At 46.5% G+C, this 21,425-nt stretch overlaps 1 protein-coding gene across 1 annotated transcript in view; it reads left to right on the top strand.

Moving 5' to 3' along the window:
- The window catches only part of LOC119966162 (histone deacetylase 9-like), a 1,160,486-nt gene that overhangs the window by 81,181 nt on the left and 1,057,880 nt on the right, over nucleotides 1-21,425 (top strand). Inside the window, exon 2 of the mRNA XM_038797463.1 lies at nucleotides 15,622-15,795. Coding sequence (XP_038653391.1) covers nucleotides 15,774-15,795 — 22 coding nt within the window. The 5' untranslated portion in view covers nucleotides 15,622-15,773. The remainder of the gene's footprint in view (nucleotides 1-15,621; nucleotides 15,796-21,425) is intronic.

Here is a 21,425-nt window from a genome sequence, read left to right as displayed (position 1 = left end):
GTCCGTTTTGGGTACCATCACTATGGGTGAGCTCCATTGGCTGCAACCCACTTCAATTATGCCATTTCTAAGTATACTTTCAATTTCCTTGTTAACCTGTGCCAATTTTAAAGGGTTAAATCTATGTGGATGTTGTTTAATTGGAACAGCATTTCCTACATCTACATTATGTATAACCATTTTAGTACTTCCCAACGAACCTCCACAAACTTGCCCATGTGATATCAATAACTCTTTCAGGTCAGTTAGTTTTTCCTCTGGAAGGTAACTCAACAATTTATCCTAATTTTTAAGAACATCCTAATTTTCCAATTTAATTTGAGGGATGTCAAATTCAAAGTCATCTGGATTCGGTTCTTCACTTTGAGTTAGAATCATTAAAACCTCCTCCTTTTGCTCTCCTTCCCTTTCAAAGTACCTCACCATCACATGACACACTCGTGAGTTTTCCTTCTATCTGCCGTTCTTACCACATTATTCACCTCACTTAATTTCCTTTCAATCTGATAAGATCCACAAAACCTAGCTTTTAAAGGTTCACCTACCACTGCTAACAACACTAAAACTTTATCTCCACTGGCAAAACTGCAAACTTTTGCTTTCTTATCTGCTATCAGTTTCACCACATTTTGTGCAACTTTTATATGTTGTCTCGCCAATTCCCCTGCTCTATTTAATTGTTCCCCAAAATTTGCCACGTAATCCAATAATGTAAGTTCTGACTGCTCAGTTACCAATTTTTCCTTAATCAATTTAAGTGGTCCTCTTGGCTCATTACCAAAAATTAGTTCAAAAGGACTGAATTTGGTTGACTCATTAGGTGCATCCCTAATTGCAAATAGTACGAATGGAATTCCTTTTTCCCAATCCACTGGCTAATCTTGACAATAAGCCCTCAACATTGTCTTTAAAGTCTGATGCCACCTTTCTAATGCTCCCTGTGATTCTGGATGGTACACAGTTGATTTAAATTGTTTTATTCCTAAACTATCCATAACTTATTTGAATAACCTTGAGGTAAAATTTGACCCTTGATCCAATTGTATTTCTGTGGGTTTCTGTGGGACATGATTGGCAAAATGTAACTACATCTTTATGTAGTCCAGTCCAATAAAAATGTTTTTGTATTTTAGCTTGAGTTTTCCTTATTCCCAAATGACCTCCCACTGGTACCTCATGTGCAACTTGTAACACCTCCTTTCTATACCCTACCGGCAATACTACTTGATGAACTTCTGCCCACTTTTCATCCACCTGCATATGTAAAGGTCTCCATTTTCTCATCAAGACATTACTTTTACGGTAATAACACTCTGGTATACACTCAGATTCCTCTTCCGCATATGCTTTTTGATACATCCGTTTTATTTCTATATCTTTCTGTTGTAACTCCTGTCAATTTTCCTGAACTAAAAATATCCACCTCATCCTCCTCCTGTTCTTGTTCTTTTCCAACCATCTGATCAAAAATAGTTTCTGATAATTGAACTTCAACTTTATCTTCACTCTTTGATTTTTCCTCTTGTCTTAACCTGTGACTTTGCGACCTTGTTACTACACAATCCAGAGAAATCCCAGGATATTTGTCCTTCAACACTTCAGTTCTCTGATTTTCCACTGGCTTATTAACCACAGTCGGCTCCCACCTATCACTCCCACCTGCAATCCAGCTATATTTGTACCCAAGATAAACTGTATTCCTGGACAAGATAGTTTCTCTCTTACACCTACTACACTTCACCACTCTTCACTGGACTTTCCACCCTTACTTTATATAATGGGACAAAACTATTCTCACCCTGAATTCCACATATTACCACCTTTTTTGGCAATATTTCTCCCAAACGGCATAACCCCTCATCTCTTACCATCAAAGATTGACTAGCTCCCGTAACTCTTAGAATTGTGACTTCTTTACCTCCTCCTGGCATACAAGAGTAAATTTTACCCACACAAGTAAATTCTTTAAAGAGTACTGGCACCTTCTTATCAATCACCTCTTGATAAGGCTGTACAATCTTTTGCACCTTCGCTTCACTTGGGCTTTCCTTTACCACTTTAACAAACCCCACTGTCTTATCCTGTTTTACCACATCAGCCTCCCAGTGCTTTTCTTCCACCACTGTTATGGGCCAGGGTTTGGAGAATCCCAAAGTGTATCATGGAGTTTACCTGACCCACAACTTTTAATAGATTGTGGTATGGGGAGCACATGGCTTACTCTACAGGTATGGTACAGCAGAAAATGGACCAGTGGTTTTTAAAACAAAACAATGTTTATTCTATGAACTCAAGTTAGCTTTTTAAAAACAAACAGTGAATATCTTAGCAACCAGTAAATCAAATACACCCCCAAAGAATAAAACACTAAGTAATCGTTTGAGCTGTCCTTTTAACGTCCAAAAAACTCAACAAACCTCCCAACAGGAGCAAATTAGGGTTTACATTCAAGACTGAAAACATTTACAATTCTTCTGAATTCACCAAATGATTAAGAGATAGTCCTTCATGGCAGAGATTAACAGCAGTGCAGCTCACAGACTCACCCAAGCTTTCTCAAACTGAAACTAAAAAAGCAGAAGTGGAGCTCAGCTCCACCCACACTCTGACATCATTCCAGTAACATGAGCAGCTCCATTTCTTAAAGGTACATTTCTTAAACACTCATTTCTTAAAGGGTACTCTCACATGACACCACCAACACTGTGACTTTACATGGCCTAGTTTATTACAGTGAAAACATTTGAAACTTTTCATTTCTTTTCCACCCTCCTGGATTTGTTTTTTAATCTGAGGTACACTCTCCTTATTATCTCCCATCAGATCCCCTTTACCTTTACCACTTGAGTATTTCTCTTTTCCCCAATTCCTATCCCTCACAGACTGAAACCGATGTCGGAAACAAGGTTTGATTTATGAACTAATTCATCATCACCTGCCATTTCTGCTGCAAACCTCACAGTTTTAGCCCTCTCCTCTTCCACATGAGTTCTCACTACATCAGGAATTGAATTTTTAAACTCCTCCAAAAGTATAATTACTCTGAGAGCTTCATACGTTTGGTCTATTTTCAAAGCCCTTATCCACCTATCAAAATTACTCTGTTTGAGCCTTTCAAACACCATTATGTTTGACTAAATTATTTCCTTAAATTTCTAAACCTCTGTCTGTAAGCTTCAGGCACTAGCTCATATGCACTTAAGATGGATTTCTTCGCCTCCTCATACGTTCCAGATACCTCCTCCGGTAGTGATGCAAACACTTCACTAGCTCTACCTACCAGCTTTGTTTGAATCAGTAATACCCACATGTCTTGTGGCCATTTTATTTGTTTAGCTACCTTCTCAAATGAAATGAAAAAGGCTTCCACTTCCTTCTCGTCAAACCTTGGCAATGCTTGGACATATTTAAATAGATTCTCACCAAGCCTTCGACTATGACGCTCTTTCCCACTATCCTCATCACTATCATCCAACTGTACGTTTCCCTTTATGCCTGCCAATTTTATTGACTTTCATGTTTCATGGCCATTTTCTGAAGTTCAAACTCCCTCTCTTTATCTTTTTCCCTGATCTGTCTCTCCCTTTCTTTTTCTTTTTGTTCTGCTAGGGCTATTCGTTCTTTTCTCCTTTCATCTCTCTCCTTTTCTTTTCCCCCCCCTCTCTCTCTCTCTCTCTCTTTCTCTTTCTTTTTCCTCTCTCTCTCTTTCTTTTTCCTCTCTCTCTCTTTCGTATTCAAGCTGCTTTAGTTCTTTCTCATGTTCCATTTGTTTAATTGACAACTGAATTTTTGCCATTTCCAATGAGTCAGACTCTATCTCAGGCAACTTTAAATGCTTAACCACCGCCATAATTACTTAATCTTTTCGCATTTTGTCAGGTAATGTTAACTGCAATGTTTTTGCCAAGTCTAACAGTCTGCTTTTCGTGTCTGTCCGTAAGGTACTGCGTGTGACATTCTCCACCCCCAAAAATTTCTGAGCCTCTGAAAGAACCATTGTCCACAACACACCTAAACTAAAATACCACACCGGAAAAGCAACAAACGTTCACTGTCTTTAAGTTCACAAAAGCCAATCCAATAGATAGACTTTTATCCCGGACGAGCCCCCAATTGTTATGGGAGAGGCGTTTTCAGAACCCCAAAATGTATCAAAATTACTCTGTTTGATCCTTTCAAACTCCATGTATGTTTGACCAGGTTCTTTCCTGAAATTTTGAAGCCTTTGTCTGTAGGCTTCAGGCACTAGTTCATATGCACCTAAGATGGACTTTGCACCTCCTCATACGTCCCAGGTGCCTCCTCTGATAGTGTTGCAAACACTTCACTAGCCCTACCTATCAGCTTTACTTGAATCAGTAATACCCACATGTCCTGTGGCCATTCATTTGTTTAGCCACCTTCTCAAATGAAATGAAAAAGGCTTCTAGCTCCTTCTCATCAATCGTTGGCAATACGTGGACATATTTAAATAGATCTCCACCAAGCCTTCGACTATGCTGCTCTTTCTCGTTATCCTCATCACTATCCTCAAACTGTACGTTTCCCTTTACCTCCGTCAATTTTAACTGACTCTCAAGTTTCATGGCCATTTTCTGGAGATCAAACTCTTTCTCTTCTTCCCTTTTCCCACTCTCATTTTCTTCTTCCTCTCTCTGTTTTCCCCTTTCCTCACTCTCTGTTGCTTTTTCCTCTCTCTCTCTTTTTCTTTTTCCGTGATCTGTACCTCCCTTTCTCTTTCTTGTTGTTCTGCTAGGGTTATTCTTTCTTTTTGCCTCATTTCGTATTGAAGCTGCTTTAATTCTTTTTCATGTTCCAGTTTAATCTGTAACTGAATTTTTGCCATTTCTAATGAGTCAAACTCTATCTCAGGCAATTTTAAATGTTCAGCTACCACCATAAGTACCTCTTCTTTTCGTATGCGGTCAGGTAACGATAACCACAATATTTTTGCCAAATCTAAAAGCCTTTTCATGTCTCTGTTTGTAAGGGACTGCATGTGACCTTCTCCACCCCCAAAAACCTCTGAGCCTCTGAAAGACATTTTCCACAACACACTCCCTACTTAAACTGGAATACCACACCTGCAAAGCAAACACAAATATGCTCACCCCTCACTGTCTTTAAGTTCACTAAGCCAACTCAATCACGAAAGATCGACTTTTATCCCATGAGCCCCCAATTAATTATGGGCCAGGCTTTGGAGAATCAAAAATATATTATGGAGTTCACTTGAACCACAACTTTTAATAGATTTTTGTTATGGGGAGCACAAAGGCCCACTTTACAGGTGTGATGCAACAGAGTACTAAAAGTATGTTTAAACAAAAACAATGTGTGGGATTCTCTAACCCCGGGGCCAGTCTGGAGAATCACTGTGACCGGCGCGAATCGCGCCATGCCACCCCGGTGCCTGGACGCAATTCTCCGGAGGGCACAGAATCGGCGCCATTGGCACCGGTGCAGTTGGCAAGGCGCTGATCGGGGGCCACTCTAATGGGCGGGGGCAACTCTAAGGGGCCCCCCGGTGATTCTCCGCCCGGGATGGGCCGAGCAGCCGTGCAAAAAAAACTGAGTCCCGCCGGTGCTGTTCTAACCTGGTCTTACCTGGCGGGACCTTGGCGTGGAACTCGGGAGTGGCCTGTGGGGGTGTAGGGGGGTCCGACCCTGGGGGAGGGGAGGCCTCCGCTGTGGCCTCTCGGGCTGGTGGCCTCCTTTGTTTTGCGCCGGCCCCTGTAGCCCTATGCCATGTTGCGTCGAGGCCGGCGTGGAGAAGGGAGACACTGCGCATGCGTGGAAATCGTGCCGGTCCCACTGCGCATGCACAGGCCCGCAGCATCTATCTGACATGGGTCGCTCCAGTGCCATGCTGGCTCCCTGTAGGGGTTAGAATTGCTGCTCCTGAGGGCATGTTGCAGCCATCGGGAAACGCGACGCGTCAACACTTTGCCTCAGGATCAGAGAATCCAGTTAACATTTTATAAACACACAGTAAACATTTTATCAACTACCAACCCTGATAACCCCCCCAAAAAGATACAGTGCTCTATAAGTAACCCTTAATAACTTTCCAAACAACATACATAAGTCAAAAACCCCTTTTTAACAAAGACAGTAGGTTTGCATTCCTTACAGAAACAAGTATTACTTTGAAATCATCGAGTGATCTGGTGCCTTTTTTTAGATTGCAGAGAGAGAGATCTATACACACATCTGCTTGGTTTGAATGCAGCTCTCCAACGGAATGCCATTAAACACACCTGAATGACACCGTACCATCCATTGTCGGATGACCTGACCAAGCGGGTAGTTCAAACATTCAAAACTGGAAGAAAGAAACAGCCTGCTGGTTCCCTTGATATGAAAATGGCCCAGTTCCTCTTTGATTATAGAATCATGCCACACACGGTGATAGGAGTTGCATTAGTGGAATTGTTAATGGGACAGTGATTGTGCACCAGACTCACCCAGCTGTTTCCAACTTGTGAGAGGGGGAGGGGGCAGTGGGGGGGGGGGGGGGGTCAAAGCAGGAGACCCAAAAAGGAAACTGTGACACCAGAAGACCCTAAAGGACCTTCAGAAAAGGAGATACCATTTATGTGCGTAACGTTGGAATGGCTGTCAATGGATTCCAGGAGTTGTGCTGGAAAAGTCTGGTTCAGTTTCTTACAAAGTCAAAGTTCAATGGAAGGCCATGAAAAAACACCTGGACCACCTCAGAAGCATGGAGCCCACTCCAAGAGAGACAATTTCAGCAGAGACCACACCCTGGACGCCAGTTGCGATGATCTTCAGCAGGAGTCTCAACCAAGGAGTCATAGAGATCTACAGAACAGAAAAGGCTCTTCGGCGCATTGTGTCCATGCCAGTCAAAAACAACCGCATAACTATTCTAACTCCATTTTCCAGCACTTGTCATCATAAGTGTACCTCTAAATACTTCTTGCATGTCCCCCCAGCGGGGAACCCGAGTGTCATTCCCCCGACGATGAAGATTCTCAATCTGAAATGGAGACGGAGGAGATCGATTCTCCATTGGAAAGCAGCATCGAAGACAAGCCTCCATCTGTGGCCCTTTGGTGCTCAACAAGGAAGCAACGATCCCCAATCTGCTTCATGCTCCCTGATACAGCTTAAACTGCCACCTGTACTCAAGGTCTTGTGCCAAGCACCGCAGGAGTGAGGGGGATGATTCGGACGTGAGGGGAATCAGGGGTGTAATAACCCTCAAGAGGGCCAAGGTGGATTGCTGATTGATCTCCCCATGTGCATAGTTCAAATTAAATAAGCAGTACGGTAGCACTGTGTTTAGCACTGTTGCTTCACAGCACCAGGGTCCCAGGTTTGATTCCTGGCTTGGGTCACTGTCTTTGCAGAGTCTGCACGTTCTCCCCGTGTCTGCGTGGGTTTCCTCCGGGTGCTTCGATTTCCTCCCACAGTCCAAAGATGTGCAGGTTAGATGGATTGGCCATGATAAATTGTCCTTAGTGTCCAGAAATTGCCCATAAGTGTTGGGTGGGGTAACTGGGTTATGGGGATAGGGTGGAGGTGTGGGCTTGGGTAGGGCTCTCTTTCCAAGAGCTGGTGCAGACTCGATGGGCTGAATGGCCTCCTTCTGCACTGTAAATTCCATGATTCTAAATCAGTTTGGCGTTTCACTCCATGTCTCCTGGAACTATTGCACTGACTTTTGAGCCTTTCACCATTCAGATCTCCAGGAACTGCAACCTGATCAGGTTGTGGCAGAATGGCAAGAGTTGGAAGAGCAGGGAGGTGGTGATGAAGAAGGAACTCAGTCATTCACTCTCACACCTACAGCCTCCATTTCCAATGGTGACATGGTGCGTATTTTAGAGGATAGCTCAAAGGCAGGTGGCGGGATTCTCTGTTTGCCATCTTGCTGCGCACCCCACTGACCACCCATCCTGATCTTGTTCTGCAGAGTGACATTGGCCGCATGGGTACCCCCAACCCCTACCCTATGCTCCGCCGTACCGCCCCCCCCCAACCTGGCCACCACCCAACAGCGGCCCACCCAGGGCAACGGCCACCGTAGCCCCTACAGGGCCGCCGGGCAGGGTCCACGGAGCATAACACTGGCAAGGGCAGTGCCAGACAATGGTATCCCTGGCATCCATGGTGCCGGCCATTGATGGGGCCAGGGGTGCAGAGATGAGGGGGAGGGACATGTGATGGCAGGGTCCGCAGTGCCAACCGGGGCCGCCGTGTAGTCCGGTGGACCTGTTTGGGCATGGGAGTACGCAGCATGCTAACATGTTGGCCTTTCACCTCCAGTAGACAATGGATATTGGAATATAACCAGCAATGGTGGCCTTCCTCCGAGTCGCCACAGCCTTGGGGGATGCCCTGCGGCTGTACAAGCTGGAGCTGCTCGAAGAGGAGGAAGCTGCAGCAGCGGAGTGGGCCACAGATTTACAAGAGACCTACCACCCAACACGCCAAGGAGGAGGAGGTGCCAAGGAGGGGTTACATGAGGCCTCCTGTGCACTGACAGCGCCTGTAATTCGAGGACCTACTGGACCGGGCATGCCATCGAAGACTCTGGCTGAGCACAGAGACAGTGCAACATATCTGCCAGATCATGGCGCACCTGGCACCGTGGGGGTATGGGAGAGGACACCCGCTCCCGGTAGCCGTCAAGGTGATGGATTCCCTGAACATTTATGCAATGGGGTCCTTCCAAGCGCTGAGTGGGGACCAGTCTGAGATCTCACAGACGTTGGTGCACAGATGCATCCGCACCATAACGGAGGCCCTATATGTCCAGATGGCTCAATACATTCATTTCAATGTGGACCGAGCCCACCAGGATGCCCGGGCAGTGGGTTCGCTGCCATCGACTGGATGCCCTGGGTCTTGGGGTCAATCGATAGGATGGATGTTCCCCACGAGCACCTGCGGATATCAGGCCACTCTACACAATTTGAAAGGGATTCCACTCGATGAACGTGAAGCTGATATGTGACCATCAGCTGTGCATTGTACACGTCTTGCCCGATACCCGGCAGTATGCACGACGTCTTCATCCAGGCACATTCCATGATTCCTGACATGTTTAAGACACCTCTCCAGCTGGAGAGTTGGCCCCTTGGTGACAGAGGTTATCCACTCTGGTTCTGGCTGATGACATTGATCCAGAGGCCACAGCCCAATGCGGAAATCCCTGCAATGACGCCCATACAGCGACCAGGTCCGTGATTGAGCAGATGCGGTTCAGGTGCCTGGACTGTTCTGGAGGGGCCCTCCAGTATGATGCCGAGAGGGTCCCCCTGCATCGCGGTGGGCAGCTGTACCCTCCACAACATCGCACAGCAGAGGCGCAATGTGCTGGAGGAGGAAGAGAAATACCAGGCCTTGTCCGACAAGCAGGATTCTGGGGAGAGGGCAAGGATGGGCAGGACATGGGGCACAGACAGGCAAGCGAGGCCACATGACGCTCTGATCACCTCAAGGCTCATCAACTGGGGGGAGGGTGGAAATTGGCCTGAGGCATGGACACCACATCCCACCCCTGCACCCCCACACTCCCCCGCCTGCAACTCCCTCCATGATACATACCAGGGGGGTCTCTGGTTGTGGCACTGGCTGGGGGTGGGGGACGCCAGATGGACCTGCTCTATTTCCAGCAGCTCCTGGTGGCCTCAGTGGCCAGGGCACCCAGCCATGGTGGCCAATACGGGTGTCGGCATGTGGTGCAGGGTGAGGGTTCGGACTGGATTGGGGGGGGGGGGGGTAAAGTTATGGGTGTGTGAGATGGGGGTTGGTGTCAGGGACACAGTGCTGCTTACTCACCCTGGCCGCCCTAAAGAGGTCATGCAGTTTTTTTCGGCAGTGCTGGCCGCTCCGGTTAGTGTTGCTGGTGGCGCTGACTGCCTCTGCCACCTGCGGCCAGGCAAGGCGAATGGCGGTGGCTGGCAGCTTCCTTCCCAGGCTAGGGTACAGGGTCATCTCATGGAATCCAGGGCGTGGTAGCCAATTGGATACAAAATTGACTTAGTGAACAAACCAAAGGGTGGTTGTGGAGGGTTGTTTTAAAACGGAGGCCTGTGACCAGCGATGTGCCTCAGGGATCGGTGCTGGGTCCACTGTTATTTGTTGTATACAAATGATTTGGATGAAAATGTAGGAGGCATGGTTAGTAAGTTTGCAGATGACACCAAGATTGGTGGTGTCTTGTTATGCTCTAGGTGTAGTATAAGCGGCTTCCTTGTGGTTCACTTGACAAAGGAAGGTTCAGATGTGGAGATAACTTCAACACGTTTATTAAACTATTTACACTTCTATTACTGAGGTTCGACACTACTGTTAATCCTACTATAGCTACCCAGACTGACTAACCAGTCTGCTACAATCCACATGGTGGGTGTGATATCAAATCAACCCTGTGTCCCTACTCACTGGCTGTCTCCACTGGAAAGAGGCAGATCATGTTTGTGGTGTCCTTTATATATGAGTTGGTGTAATGCCCTCCTGTGGTCGTGTCAACTCTGTGTGTATCGTGAATGCCCATTGGTCGTGTCCTATCTAACTGATCTATTGGTTGAGTGTGTGTGTGTGATGTCTCTGGTGCTCCCTCTAGTGTCTCGCTAGTCTACATGTATTTACATTAACCCCTTGTGTATTTACAGTGATGCACATCACCACATCCCCCTTTTTTATATGTTGCATATTTTCTGTACACTAAGGCAATTGAACACAAAACAGGTAGATAAGTTAAGGTATATACAAGTCATGAGAACAGTGATGAAACAATAAGTCCAAATCATTCGTGTAAGTCCACTAGCTAGTCTACATGCATTTACATTAACCCCTTGTGTATTTACAGTGATGCACATCACTACAGGTGGCATAGTGGAGATTGAAGAAGGTTATATAAGATTGCAACAGGATCTTGACCAATTGGGACAGTGGGCCGATGAATGGCAGATGGAGTTTAATTTGGATAAATGTGAGGTGATGCATTTTGATAGATCAAACCAGGGCAGGATGTATTTAGTTATGGTAGGAGGTTGGTGACGGTTACAGAATAAAGAGATCTAGGAATGCAGGTTGATAGGTCCTTGAAGGTGGAGTCACAATTGGACAGGGTGGCGAAGAAGGCATTCAGCCTGCGAGGTTTTATTGGTCAGATTATTGAATATAGGAGTTGGGACGTCTTGTTGAAGTTGTACAAGACATTGGTAAGACCACACATGGAATACTGTGTTCAGTTCTGGTCACCCTATTATAGGAAGGATATTGTTAAACTAGAAAGAGTGCAGAAGAGATTTACGAGGATGCTACCAGGACTTGATGGTCTGAGTTATAAGGAGAGGCTGGATATGCTGGGACTTTTTTCCCTGGAACGTCGGAGGCTTAGGGGTGATCTTATGGAGGTCTATAAAGTAATGAGGAGCATCGAAAGGTAGATAGTCGACATCTTTACCCAAAGGTAGAGGAGTCTAGAACTAGAGGGCAGAGGTTTAAGGTGAGAGGAGAGAGATACAAAGGAGACCAGAGGGGAAATGTCTTCACACACAGGGTGGTGAGCATCTGGAATGGGTTGCCAGAGGCAGTGGTAGAGCCGGGTACAATTTTGTCCTTTAAAAAGCTGTTAGATAGTTACATGGGCAGGGTGGGTATAGAGGGGTATGGGCCAAATGCAGGCAAGTGGGACAAGCTTAGTGATAGAAACTGAGCGGCATGGACCAGCTGGGCCGATGGGCCTGTTTCAATGCTGCAAACATCTATGGCTCTATGACTCTCCTCCACCACATCCAGGAGGATGTCCAGTCAGCATTGGCGAATCTTGGGGCCATCATGTTGGCTGGAATGGCGTGCCTCGGGAGTGAAGTGTGTATGTGTGGCTGCAGCTTGTCAGCCTCCTGAGTGTAAATCGCAAATTCCTGCACCGCTTCTCATTGGAATCGATTGTGTTCCACGTGGCTCTGGTTCTGGTCCCTTAACAGTAGTGGAACCAGTCCAGGTGCGCCGCCAGTTTTGCTGTCATGGAACTCCACAAATTCTGCGTCAACATCAACACTTAGTCTCGGAAACGGAGAATCCCGCACAGGATCTTCACTTAGTCAAACAACAAGACAATAATTGACCTCAACCGGGATTGTGGACAAGCGTGGCACAAATGCGAATTTGCCATAGGCCGAGGTTGCACACAAGTTCTGCTGCAGAGGACGTAGATAACACTTTGATGGGGTGGCCTTGGAGAAAGGCTGATGAATATGCACAATGAAATACGTGGTGCATTGGCAGTCTGTCAGCAAACCTGCAGTCAATGCGAAGGAGCTTGGAGGCATCTGGCACTAAATTGGCACAGGGCTTTGTGCAGAGCTTGGAGCCCATTCTTTGTCGAGTGACACAGCAGTCAGGGAATGTTTCTTTCAATGGTCTGCTAAGATTGCTGCAACCTTGGGTAAGTGGCAATGACACCACAGAGCATGAACCTCCAGTCCTCTCTCAGGATAACAGCATGCACCCACTCATCATTGACACTCTACTAGTGTTCTTCCTGATGTCTGTCAGTCAGACAGCTCAACTCCCTGGTTCCCAGGTTGGACATTCCTGGATATTCTGGGACAAGAGCTGTTCAAGGTCATCCTGAAAGGCCATCTGCAGTCTCCCTCTGTGAAAAAGCAGCCTTCCACTAGCCATGCTGTAGCCACTGGGATAGCATTGCACTGAAGCACTGGGACACACAGGATACACACACAAAGGAATGCATAAGGTTGATTACTTGACTTTTTAATGAAATATGGCATGTATGATTCATAAATTTGGCTGAAATCCCAAAACAAAGAAGAGCAGAAGGGCAGGGTTAGGGTATGGAAAGGGGGTGAAGAGGGAAAGTCTGAGGTCCATGATTACACTACCTGCAGTTTCCATTTGACACCTGGACCCAGGATGAGGACGAGTAAGGAGTTGAGAAGGGGCATAAGATCACTTACCATCATCCTCATTGTCTTCATGGCACCTAATACCAGCATCCGTTGCTGCCACAACCCATGGTTCAAAGGTTTCATCAACATGGCAGAGGGGATGCAGTCATGCCAGACCCCTCCCTGTTCACTGGGTCGCCATGATATTGCAGACCACTCTCTTCTATCTGCGAGAAGGCAGAATGCAGAATGTCAGGGCTTCTTTTGCACTGCATTTGGCTGATGTGCCTTCCATGGATGAATATGAAGTATGTGAGAGCCAAGGTGAGGTTACAGCATTGGAAGTTGTGTGATAGTGAGATGGCGTATGTGAACGTTAGGCATGTGTGTGGGATGCCAGTGAGTGCTGCTGGGTAAGTGATGGTATGTGGTGCATTGAGTGGCATGAGAGGTTGGAGGTGTGGGAGGTGTGGTGGATAGGACATTCTCCTTGTGGATGAATTTGCTGACCCTGACCACCCTCAGGTAATGAAATAGTCCATATCCAAATGCAGCAAGACCTGGACAATATCCAGGCATGGGCTGACAAGTGACAAGTTATATTTGCGCCACACAAGTGCCAGGCAATGACCATCTCCAACAAGAGAAGATCCAACCATTGCCCCATGACATTCAATGGCACTACCATCACTGATTACCCCAAATCAACATCCTGGGGGTTACCATTGATCAGAAACTGAACTGGACTAGCCGTATTAATACTGTGGCTACCAGGGCAGTTCAAAGACTAGGAATCCTACGGCGAGTAACTCACCTCCTGAATCCCCCCAAAGCCTGTCCACCATCTACATAAGGCACAAGTCAGGAGTGTAATGGAATACTCTACTTGCCTGGATGAGTGCTGCTCCAACAGCACTTAAGAAGCTCAACACCATCCAGGACAAAGCAGCCCATTTGATTGCTCCTCCTTCCACAAACATTCAAACTCTCCACCACCTACGAACAGTGGCAGCCATGTGTACCAACAGGATGCACTGCATTAACTCACTAAGGTTCCTGAGACAGAACCTTCCAAACCCACAACCACTGCCATCTAGAAGGACAAGAGCAGCATATACCTGGGAACCCCACCACATGGAGGTTCCCCTCCAAGTCACTCACCACCCTGACATGGAAATATATTACCGTTCCATCACAGTCACTGGGGCAACATCCTGGAACTCCCTCCTTAACAGCACAGTGAGTATACTTACACCTCAAGGACTGCAGCGGTTCAAGAAGGCAACACACCGCCTTCTGATGAACAATAAATGCTGGCCTAAACAGCGTCACCCACATCCCGTAAATGAATTTATAAGAAACCTATGTGGGGTTGTTAAACATTTTGCTGTGCTGCAGCCATGACCTCAGGGACACATTTCAAGTATTTACCTCTCTGACTATGTTTTCTCCCTTCAGAGGTCACCACACGAGGTCCCTGGGGAAATATGGCCTTCCTTCTGGACCCCACCCACATAACTCATGCCTCCAAGGCAGCAACAGAAAATCTGGGAACACTTTCCCTTGCGCATTGTACACTTCTGCCATTTTTCTCTCTCCTAAACTCAATCCTTTTCTCAGTGCTGCAGTTTTGCTTTATATGGATAAGGCTGCCTTTGAGAGATTCGCTCAACGACATGTCTTGCCTCTGATATTGTTTATCCACCCCCATTGTGCGGCCAGCCCACCAACCGCATGGGAGATGGTCAGCCCTGTGCAACTGTGGTCAAGATGAGGGGACAGCATAGAATTTACGTGCTGTCTACCTCAAAGGCAATTGGCCTTTGTACCCAAAACTAGGGCAGTCAAACTTTTACCCGTAACCTCTGGGAGACAAGTCTGTCCATGCATGCATGTATGTGTTAAAAGGATGAGTTAAAGTTCCTGCAAGTCAGACGTCATGCAGTGCAAATAGGATTCTAACTGGCCCACACCTGACCTTTGGCTAATAGCCCAAGACTTTTAATAAATTCTAAGACCATAAGAAATAGGACCAGGAGCGGACCATTCAGTCCATCGAGCCTGCTCCACATTTAATAAGATTGTGGTTGGTCCAACAAAGTCCACTTTCCTGTCTTAATTCCCCCACAACTCACTGGGAATTAACATTGACTTTTTTGAGCATGTCTATAACAGATTTAAAGGATAATTATTAGTGTCTTTATTGCTTGACCTAACCACACACTGGGCTATTCTGATAAGCTAATTTAAAAATACAGCAAGAAAAGGCTAACCAATCTACTTAAATGTGATTTTCATAGAGGAAGTGGGTGATCTCACTTGGATTCTTCTAGAATCTTGTAGTGACCGAGATTCCAATTAAAGCTAAATATCATTCTATTTGTGCAGCTTTATATATTTATGAGTACAAAATACCTCCCAAATCTCTCATAGGCACACTTGGTTAGAAATTGGAATTTTGTATTTGTAATTGTTTGTAAGAGGTATTGTAATCTCAAAGACTATAGTATTGTAGCTCAGTAGCTCTGGACATACAAGCAAGCATTGTAGAATTGTAGTAAACTTTAAATCACGAGGAGTGACTTTGCACTGAGTTTTTTCAAGAATTGTCTTTGAACTCAACTGGTGTACAGTTGGGTGGTTGGCAGTATTGAAATAAATTCTTATTTTAAAATCTTCTGAAAAGTACATTTATTTATATGAGGTCTGTTTTCCCTTTTCCTTTTAGGGTCCTCTTTGTTTTTATTGTACTGAATGCATCCATTACCGAAAGGGCACGTCTCCAAGCTTCTGGTTTTGTGGACACTGCTCCGTACACTTGCCTCTGTGTTCCATTGCATAAGAAGCTGCTGTTTAGAAGTACTCAATCATCATTGAGCCATGAGTTCTCCAATACATCCTGGTGAGTGTTATAGATGTTGCATTTCTCTTGCTTTGCTGTGCTAAGTTGAATTGTGTTTTAAATCCACAGTTGTGTTTTAAGTTATTTATCTGACGGATTACATATTTGAGTTTCCCTTGCCAGCTGTTTGTTCTGCTTTGATCAGGTTGAGGGTCCGGCTTTGTGAGAATCTGGGTAGGATAAGATACTTGACAATTGTGATTTCCTGGCAGTGGTATAGTATTGCCAATTTGAAGTAAAAAGGAAGATTCAGCTTTATACCCTAGGAAAGTAGTTGCATGATAAATAATCATTGCAGAGCAAAATTTAGTTGAATTTTACAGATTAGGTTTGATGAGAAATTATTGCCAATAAAATGAGATTTGTATGACTAGACAGATGATGAACAACTGCTGAGTGTATGAAGACTTAATTGCAATTTGTTTATGCATCACTGGGATGTCTAGGGAATTTGTTTCTTTTACTTCCACATGTATATCTGGTTTTATTTCAATGATGGTGAGAAATTACTTATTTTAATCATCACCAGAACAGGTGATGCCTTTATTGAAAGATGATTTTGAAGAGGAATGGGGCAGAAGTCACCATATGTGCAAATGTATAAAAACACATTTAAAATTGAACATATTGACATTTTTTGTCAATGTAATTTCAGTGGCAGTGCTGCAGTGACAACGGCCATTCTTGTATTCATTTGGCCTTTTACATTTTAAACTTTAGTACAGTAATGAACACATGCAGCAAGCAGCCATAATGTACAAGGATGATTACATATTTTAGCATTAATTTTAATTGTATGCAGCGATCATACTTTTTCTCTTTCCCTTTGCTTGCACTCAGCAGTTGAACTTGATAAATATCAGCCATTGTAAATGTTGAAGAATGCTCAGCACAATGTCATAAATTTAGAAATCTTCAAAGGAGGAATGAATTCTGTATTGATTTGGGGTTTTAATCAGAGAACAGCTATTCAAAATGTAACAGTCTGTTAAATGCTTTGCCTATTGATTCCACCAGGTTTGTTAACAAGAGGTAAAGCGGTTTAGATTGTAACAAGATACAATTGTGTTTTCTCCAATTAATATTTGTGAATTTAACCTGGCAATGCAAAGGTCCTGAATTCACATCCCACTATTGCAAATTCCGAAAGTGAACTGAAAATATCTGGTAATTTCTGGCCAGCACTAATAAATGGACCATGTAAACTGTTGGGTTGTTCAGAGAAGGGAACCTGTTACTTTTACATGGTGTGGCCGAAGTATGACTCTTTAATGTCCTCAGTGCAACTAGGGGTGGATAATAAATATTGGCTTGTCAGTGTTGTCGGTTTGTGTTTCATGTTTTTATGATCCTCAATCCCTCGTCTTTCAACGATAGCTGTGTCAGCATTATGCCTAACTGTGAATTTAAAAAATAGCTTCACTGTTAGGAATTACTTTGAGCTGATGCAATTGACTAGCAAAATGACACAGATCCTCCTCAATTGCGGTGGTTTATTCGGTTCAATTTGGGACATCTTTGAACAGGGCACAAAGGTTGCAAAATTTGATAACCTCAGGGCAGGGATTGTGATGTGTAATTAAACAATGCCCATTACTTCTAATGCAACAGCATGCAAACTCGGTGCTGCCTGCTTATTTAAATGATTGTAGGGTCCAGATAGCATGAAGGGTGCTATTGAGAGGCTGCACACATTCGAGCAAGGGACAGAATCATCAGAGGTTAGCACAAATTAAAACTAGCCTGTGCCTCTTTGAAAGGAGATATATTTTGGCTCGAGCAAGTGCTGGAAGTCATTTTCAAAGTGATGTTGATTTGGAAAGTTACAAGTGTAATGTTCTTGTCCGATAGCCTGATTTGTATTACAATAACACTTGTAGCTAAAGCTATAAAAGATTTATTAGCATTAACCATGGATCAAATATATACAAACAACAATGAATAATAATATGAACATGCACAAGCAACCTCTTTCCCAGCTCCCTAGTCAGTCTGAGGTCACCTGACTCTGACATTCACTTATATACTAATGATACTCCTAGTGGTCAGTCGGTGAATTACAACACAACCATGCTATCACTTCAACAAGCACGGCACCATAAAGAAGAAAGCAGGCTCCAAGATTTCCAGATGCTGCACTGGGATGTCATCATCTATTCACAGAGAGTCAGGAGACCCTCCAGTCAAACATTGTGAAGGCAGTGGGTCCGATTAAATGTGTCAGTCAAAGACAGGAGTCTGGTTCTGAGGACCTGGATGCAGTGTTGCAACAAGACCAATTATGTCATCAGTGGTCAGGTCAGATGAGTTCACTTGCCTCATTAGCCTCACACTCTGCTCGATGTGCCACACTCCCACCACACATCAACAAAAAATCTCTATCAATCTCTATTCATTCATAACTTCACTTCACCATCACACATTTGACTCTGTACAAGCTGTGTACAAACTACTAACCATGAGAGACATATCACAAACACATTGAACCAAGCTCATTGACACACTTCTTCCTCTTTTGAAGGGTAATGTCGTGCAAAACTGGAGACAGCAGCATCTAACTGTGGGGTGTGGGGTGCAAACATAGCTGCACATCCTTAATGTAGTATATTGGTGTTTGGCAGAGAAAGGTTTAATGTAGGACTATGGAAATAGTATCACCCATGTAATGATGTAGAGTAGGTTAGGTACGTATGGTTCACTAGAGTCTGGAAAGAGCTGACAAGGAGACAGGAACTATCCATGGCAGTATCTTGGAGATGTATGTTGTGTTGTGTTGAGATGTTAATGAACATTCAATGTTCAACCATATAAGCCTCCAGACCTCTTTGTAAGATATCGAACAACCCTAGAGCACACGCCAATGGAGGAGATGGTGCTTTCCATCATTGATGTGACTATGAATGAGAAGGTGGCCAGTGATAGGACTGAAACCATTAAAGATGATGGATTACACAAATCACCCTTCTCAGTTCCACTTTCCCGTCATCCATTAACCTTCTTGATTGACAAGCTGCAGATGGGTCCATAACCAATTGGAAGAGTTCCAAAGCCTACAGGCGCAGGAGATGGAAAGGAAATGTGTGGCACTGAGATCAACACTGCTAGGCTGGAGTCCGCAGTGGAGAGCCTGGAGCACGATGTCTGCATCATGAGAGGTGGTTTCCGAGGCGTTGCTCAGTCAGTGAAGGCAATGGCCTCAACTGCATGTCTTGTTCGCTGGGGGACCTTTTCCCTTTCTCAGAAAGACCTTGCTGAGGCACGTCTGAACATGTACCATTCTCAGGTGGGCATTGCTGAGGCACTCCAGGGTATTTTCAGTCTCAGAGGACCGTATCCCAGGTGCAGGTGGACATTGGTGAGGCACTGCAGAGCATGACCTGGTCACCAAGGGGCATCAATGAGGGTGTTGACACCATGGTGCAGACAATGGGGAGCTACCAGGGCTGGCAGAGCCACATGACTCAGGGGCCTCTGGAGCTCAATCCCAAGGTGAACCCCTGCGCCCTACGGCCATTGACCGGGAGGAGGGAGCACTGGAGGCCAACCCATAGCCTCCTTACAGAGAGACGAGGACGGTCACCAGCTCTCTCGAATCCCCCGTTCTGACATTGGCGCGTCTCGGGGGTTAGTGAATGGAACAGGATGGCACAGAGAGGCATGTACCACCGGCAATTTGGCCGGGGCCCTCAAGGTGACACCTGCCAAGGGCATCAAATGCCACAGGTTCAGTAAGTAGGAGGTTGCCTCCACCTCTGATGTGTATCCTGGATACACACCCAGACATAGCAACAAAGCACGGAGGGCTAAGCAGTTAGAGAATCACTGAGAAGGGGGGGGGGTGCAACATTGGGAACTAGGGCAGTTAGGGTTGTGATTGTTCACCATTAAAGCACGTTACACTTGAGACATGTGGAGCATAGATTGACGAGCACCAGAGCTCAGCTCACAGCAGCTGAGGGGCAGGGGGTGCGAGGAATGGATGGGTGGGGGAAAGGTTGAAGGGGAGGCAGGGGGGAGGGAGAGGCGTATCAGGTGGGGAGAGTTGGTGAGATGACGGACGAATGGGAGAGGGGGTTATATGACAAACAAAGTCATGTCATATGAGAAGCGTACGAGGATGAGGGCCTCCCATACCCTCAAGACCTTCCGACCACGCTGCCACTTGTCCTCCATCCTCTGGCTGCTCCCTCGGGTCCTCCCCAGGCTCATCCTTCAGCTTCTTCTGCTTGTCCTACTCTTATGAGGCCGCATGTTCCTCCTCCTCCACCTCCAGTACCTCACACCATTGCTGTGCCAGGTTGTGGAGGGCACAGCAGACTACCACAAAGCCGCCGATCCTCCATGTACTGCAGTGCACCAGCAGAGTGATTGAGGCATTGGAACCGCATTGTGAGCAGACCAATGCACCGCTCAATGACAGCACAAGGGTCCACATTGGCCTCATTATATCGGGTCTCCCGCATTGGTCTGCGACCCCTTAACTTCCAAGGACCAACCGGTCATCCTGTGGAGTCTCTCGATGATGCCGGGAATCTCCGACTAATCCAGGATGTAGCTGCCGTGCACAATCTCTGGAAAGTATGCACACATGTGCATGATCTTGAGGTGATGGTCGCAAGTTGAACGTACAGGGGATGGAACCCCTTCCTGTTAATGAAGGGTGATCCCTGACTGTGCAAAGCTACATGCCATCTATGATCTCCTGGACCTGAGGCATCCCGGCGATGGCAGAGATTCCTCCTCCCTGAGCATTTTGATAGGCTTGGTCCAGGTCAAAGTTTATTTAGTCAGCTGCTCCGAAAACAGGGCATCTGTGACTTCACACATGCACTCGTGGTCTGTTGGCCAGGACATGCCGTACAAGTCCCCAATCAAGCCCTGGAATGACCCCGAGGCATAAAAGTTCAGGGCTGGGGTGACCTTGACGGCCACCGGGAACAGCTATCCTCCTCCTCCTCCATGAAGGGTAAACAGTTGAAATTTTTAATGCAATGCGGCAGACCCGGGGCAGGATTCTCCGACCCCCCGCTGGGTCAGAGAATTGCCTGGGGGCGGCGTGAATCCCGCCCCTGCCGGCCGGCCGCCGAATTCTCCGGCGCTGGGGAATTGGCGGGGGCGGGAATCGCGCAGCGCCAGTCGGCAGCCGCTCACAGCGCTCCCTCCCCAGCGATTCTCCAGCCCCCGATGGGCCGAAGTCCAGCTCATAATATGCAGGTCCCGCTGGCATAAATTGGACTAGGTCCCTTACCGGCGGGACCTGGCGGTGCTGGCGGGCTCCGGGGTCCTGGGGCGGGGCACGGGGTGATCTGGCCCTGGGGGGTGCCCCCACGGTGGCCTGGCCCGCGATGGGGGGGCACTCTTTTCCTACATACTGGCCGTGTCAGCCTCCATGATGGCCGATGCGTAGGTGAACCCCCCACTGCATATGCGCGGGGATGACGTCAGCAGCTGCTGACGCTCCCGTGCATGTGCGGACCTGAGCTGGCCGGCGGAGTTCCTTCGGCCCTGGCTGGCGCAGCGTGAAAGGCCTTCCGCGCCAGCCGGCAGGGCGCAAACCAGTCCGACGCAGGCCTAGCCCCTGAAGGTGCGGCCCGACGCCAGAGTGATTCACGCCACTCCGTCCCGCTGGG

Source organism: Scyliorhinus canicula, chromosome 5, assembly GCF_902713615.1.
Source record: "Scyliorhinus canicula chromosome 5, sScyCan1.1, whole genome shotgun sequence".
NCBI classification, from domain to species: Eukaryota; Metazoa; Chordata; class Chondrichthyes; order Carcharhiniformes; family Scyliorhinidae; genus Scyliorhinus; species Scyliorhinus canicula.
The sequence above is the reverse complement of the archived record's forward strand: the minus strand, read 5'-3'. Positions and strand labels throughout refer to the sequence as shown.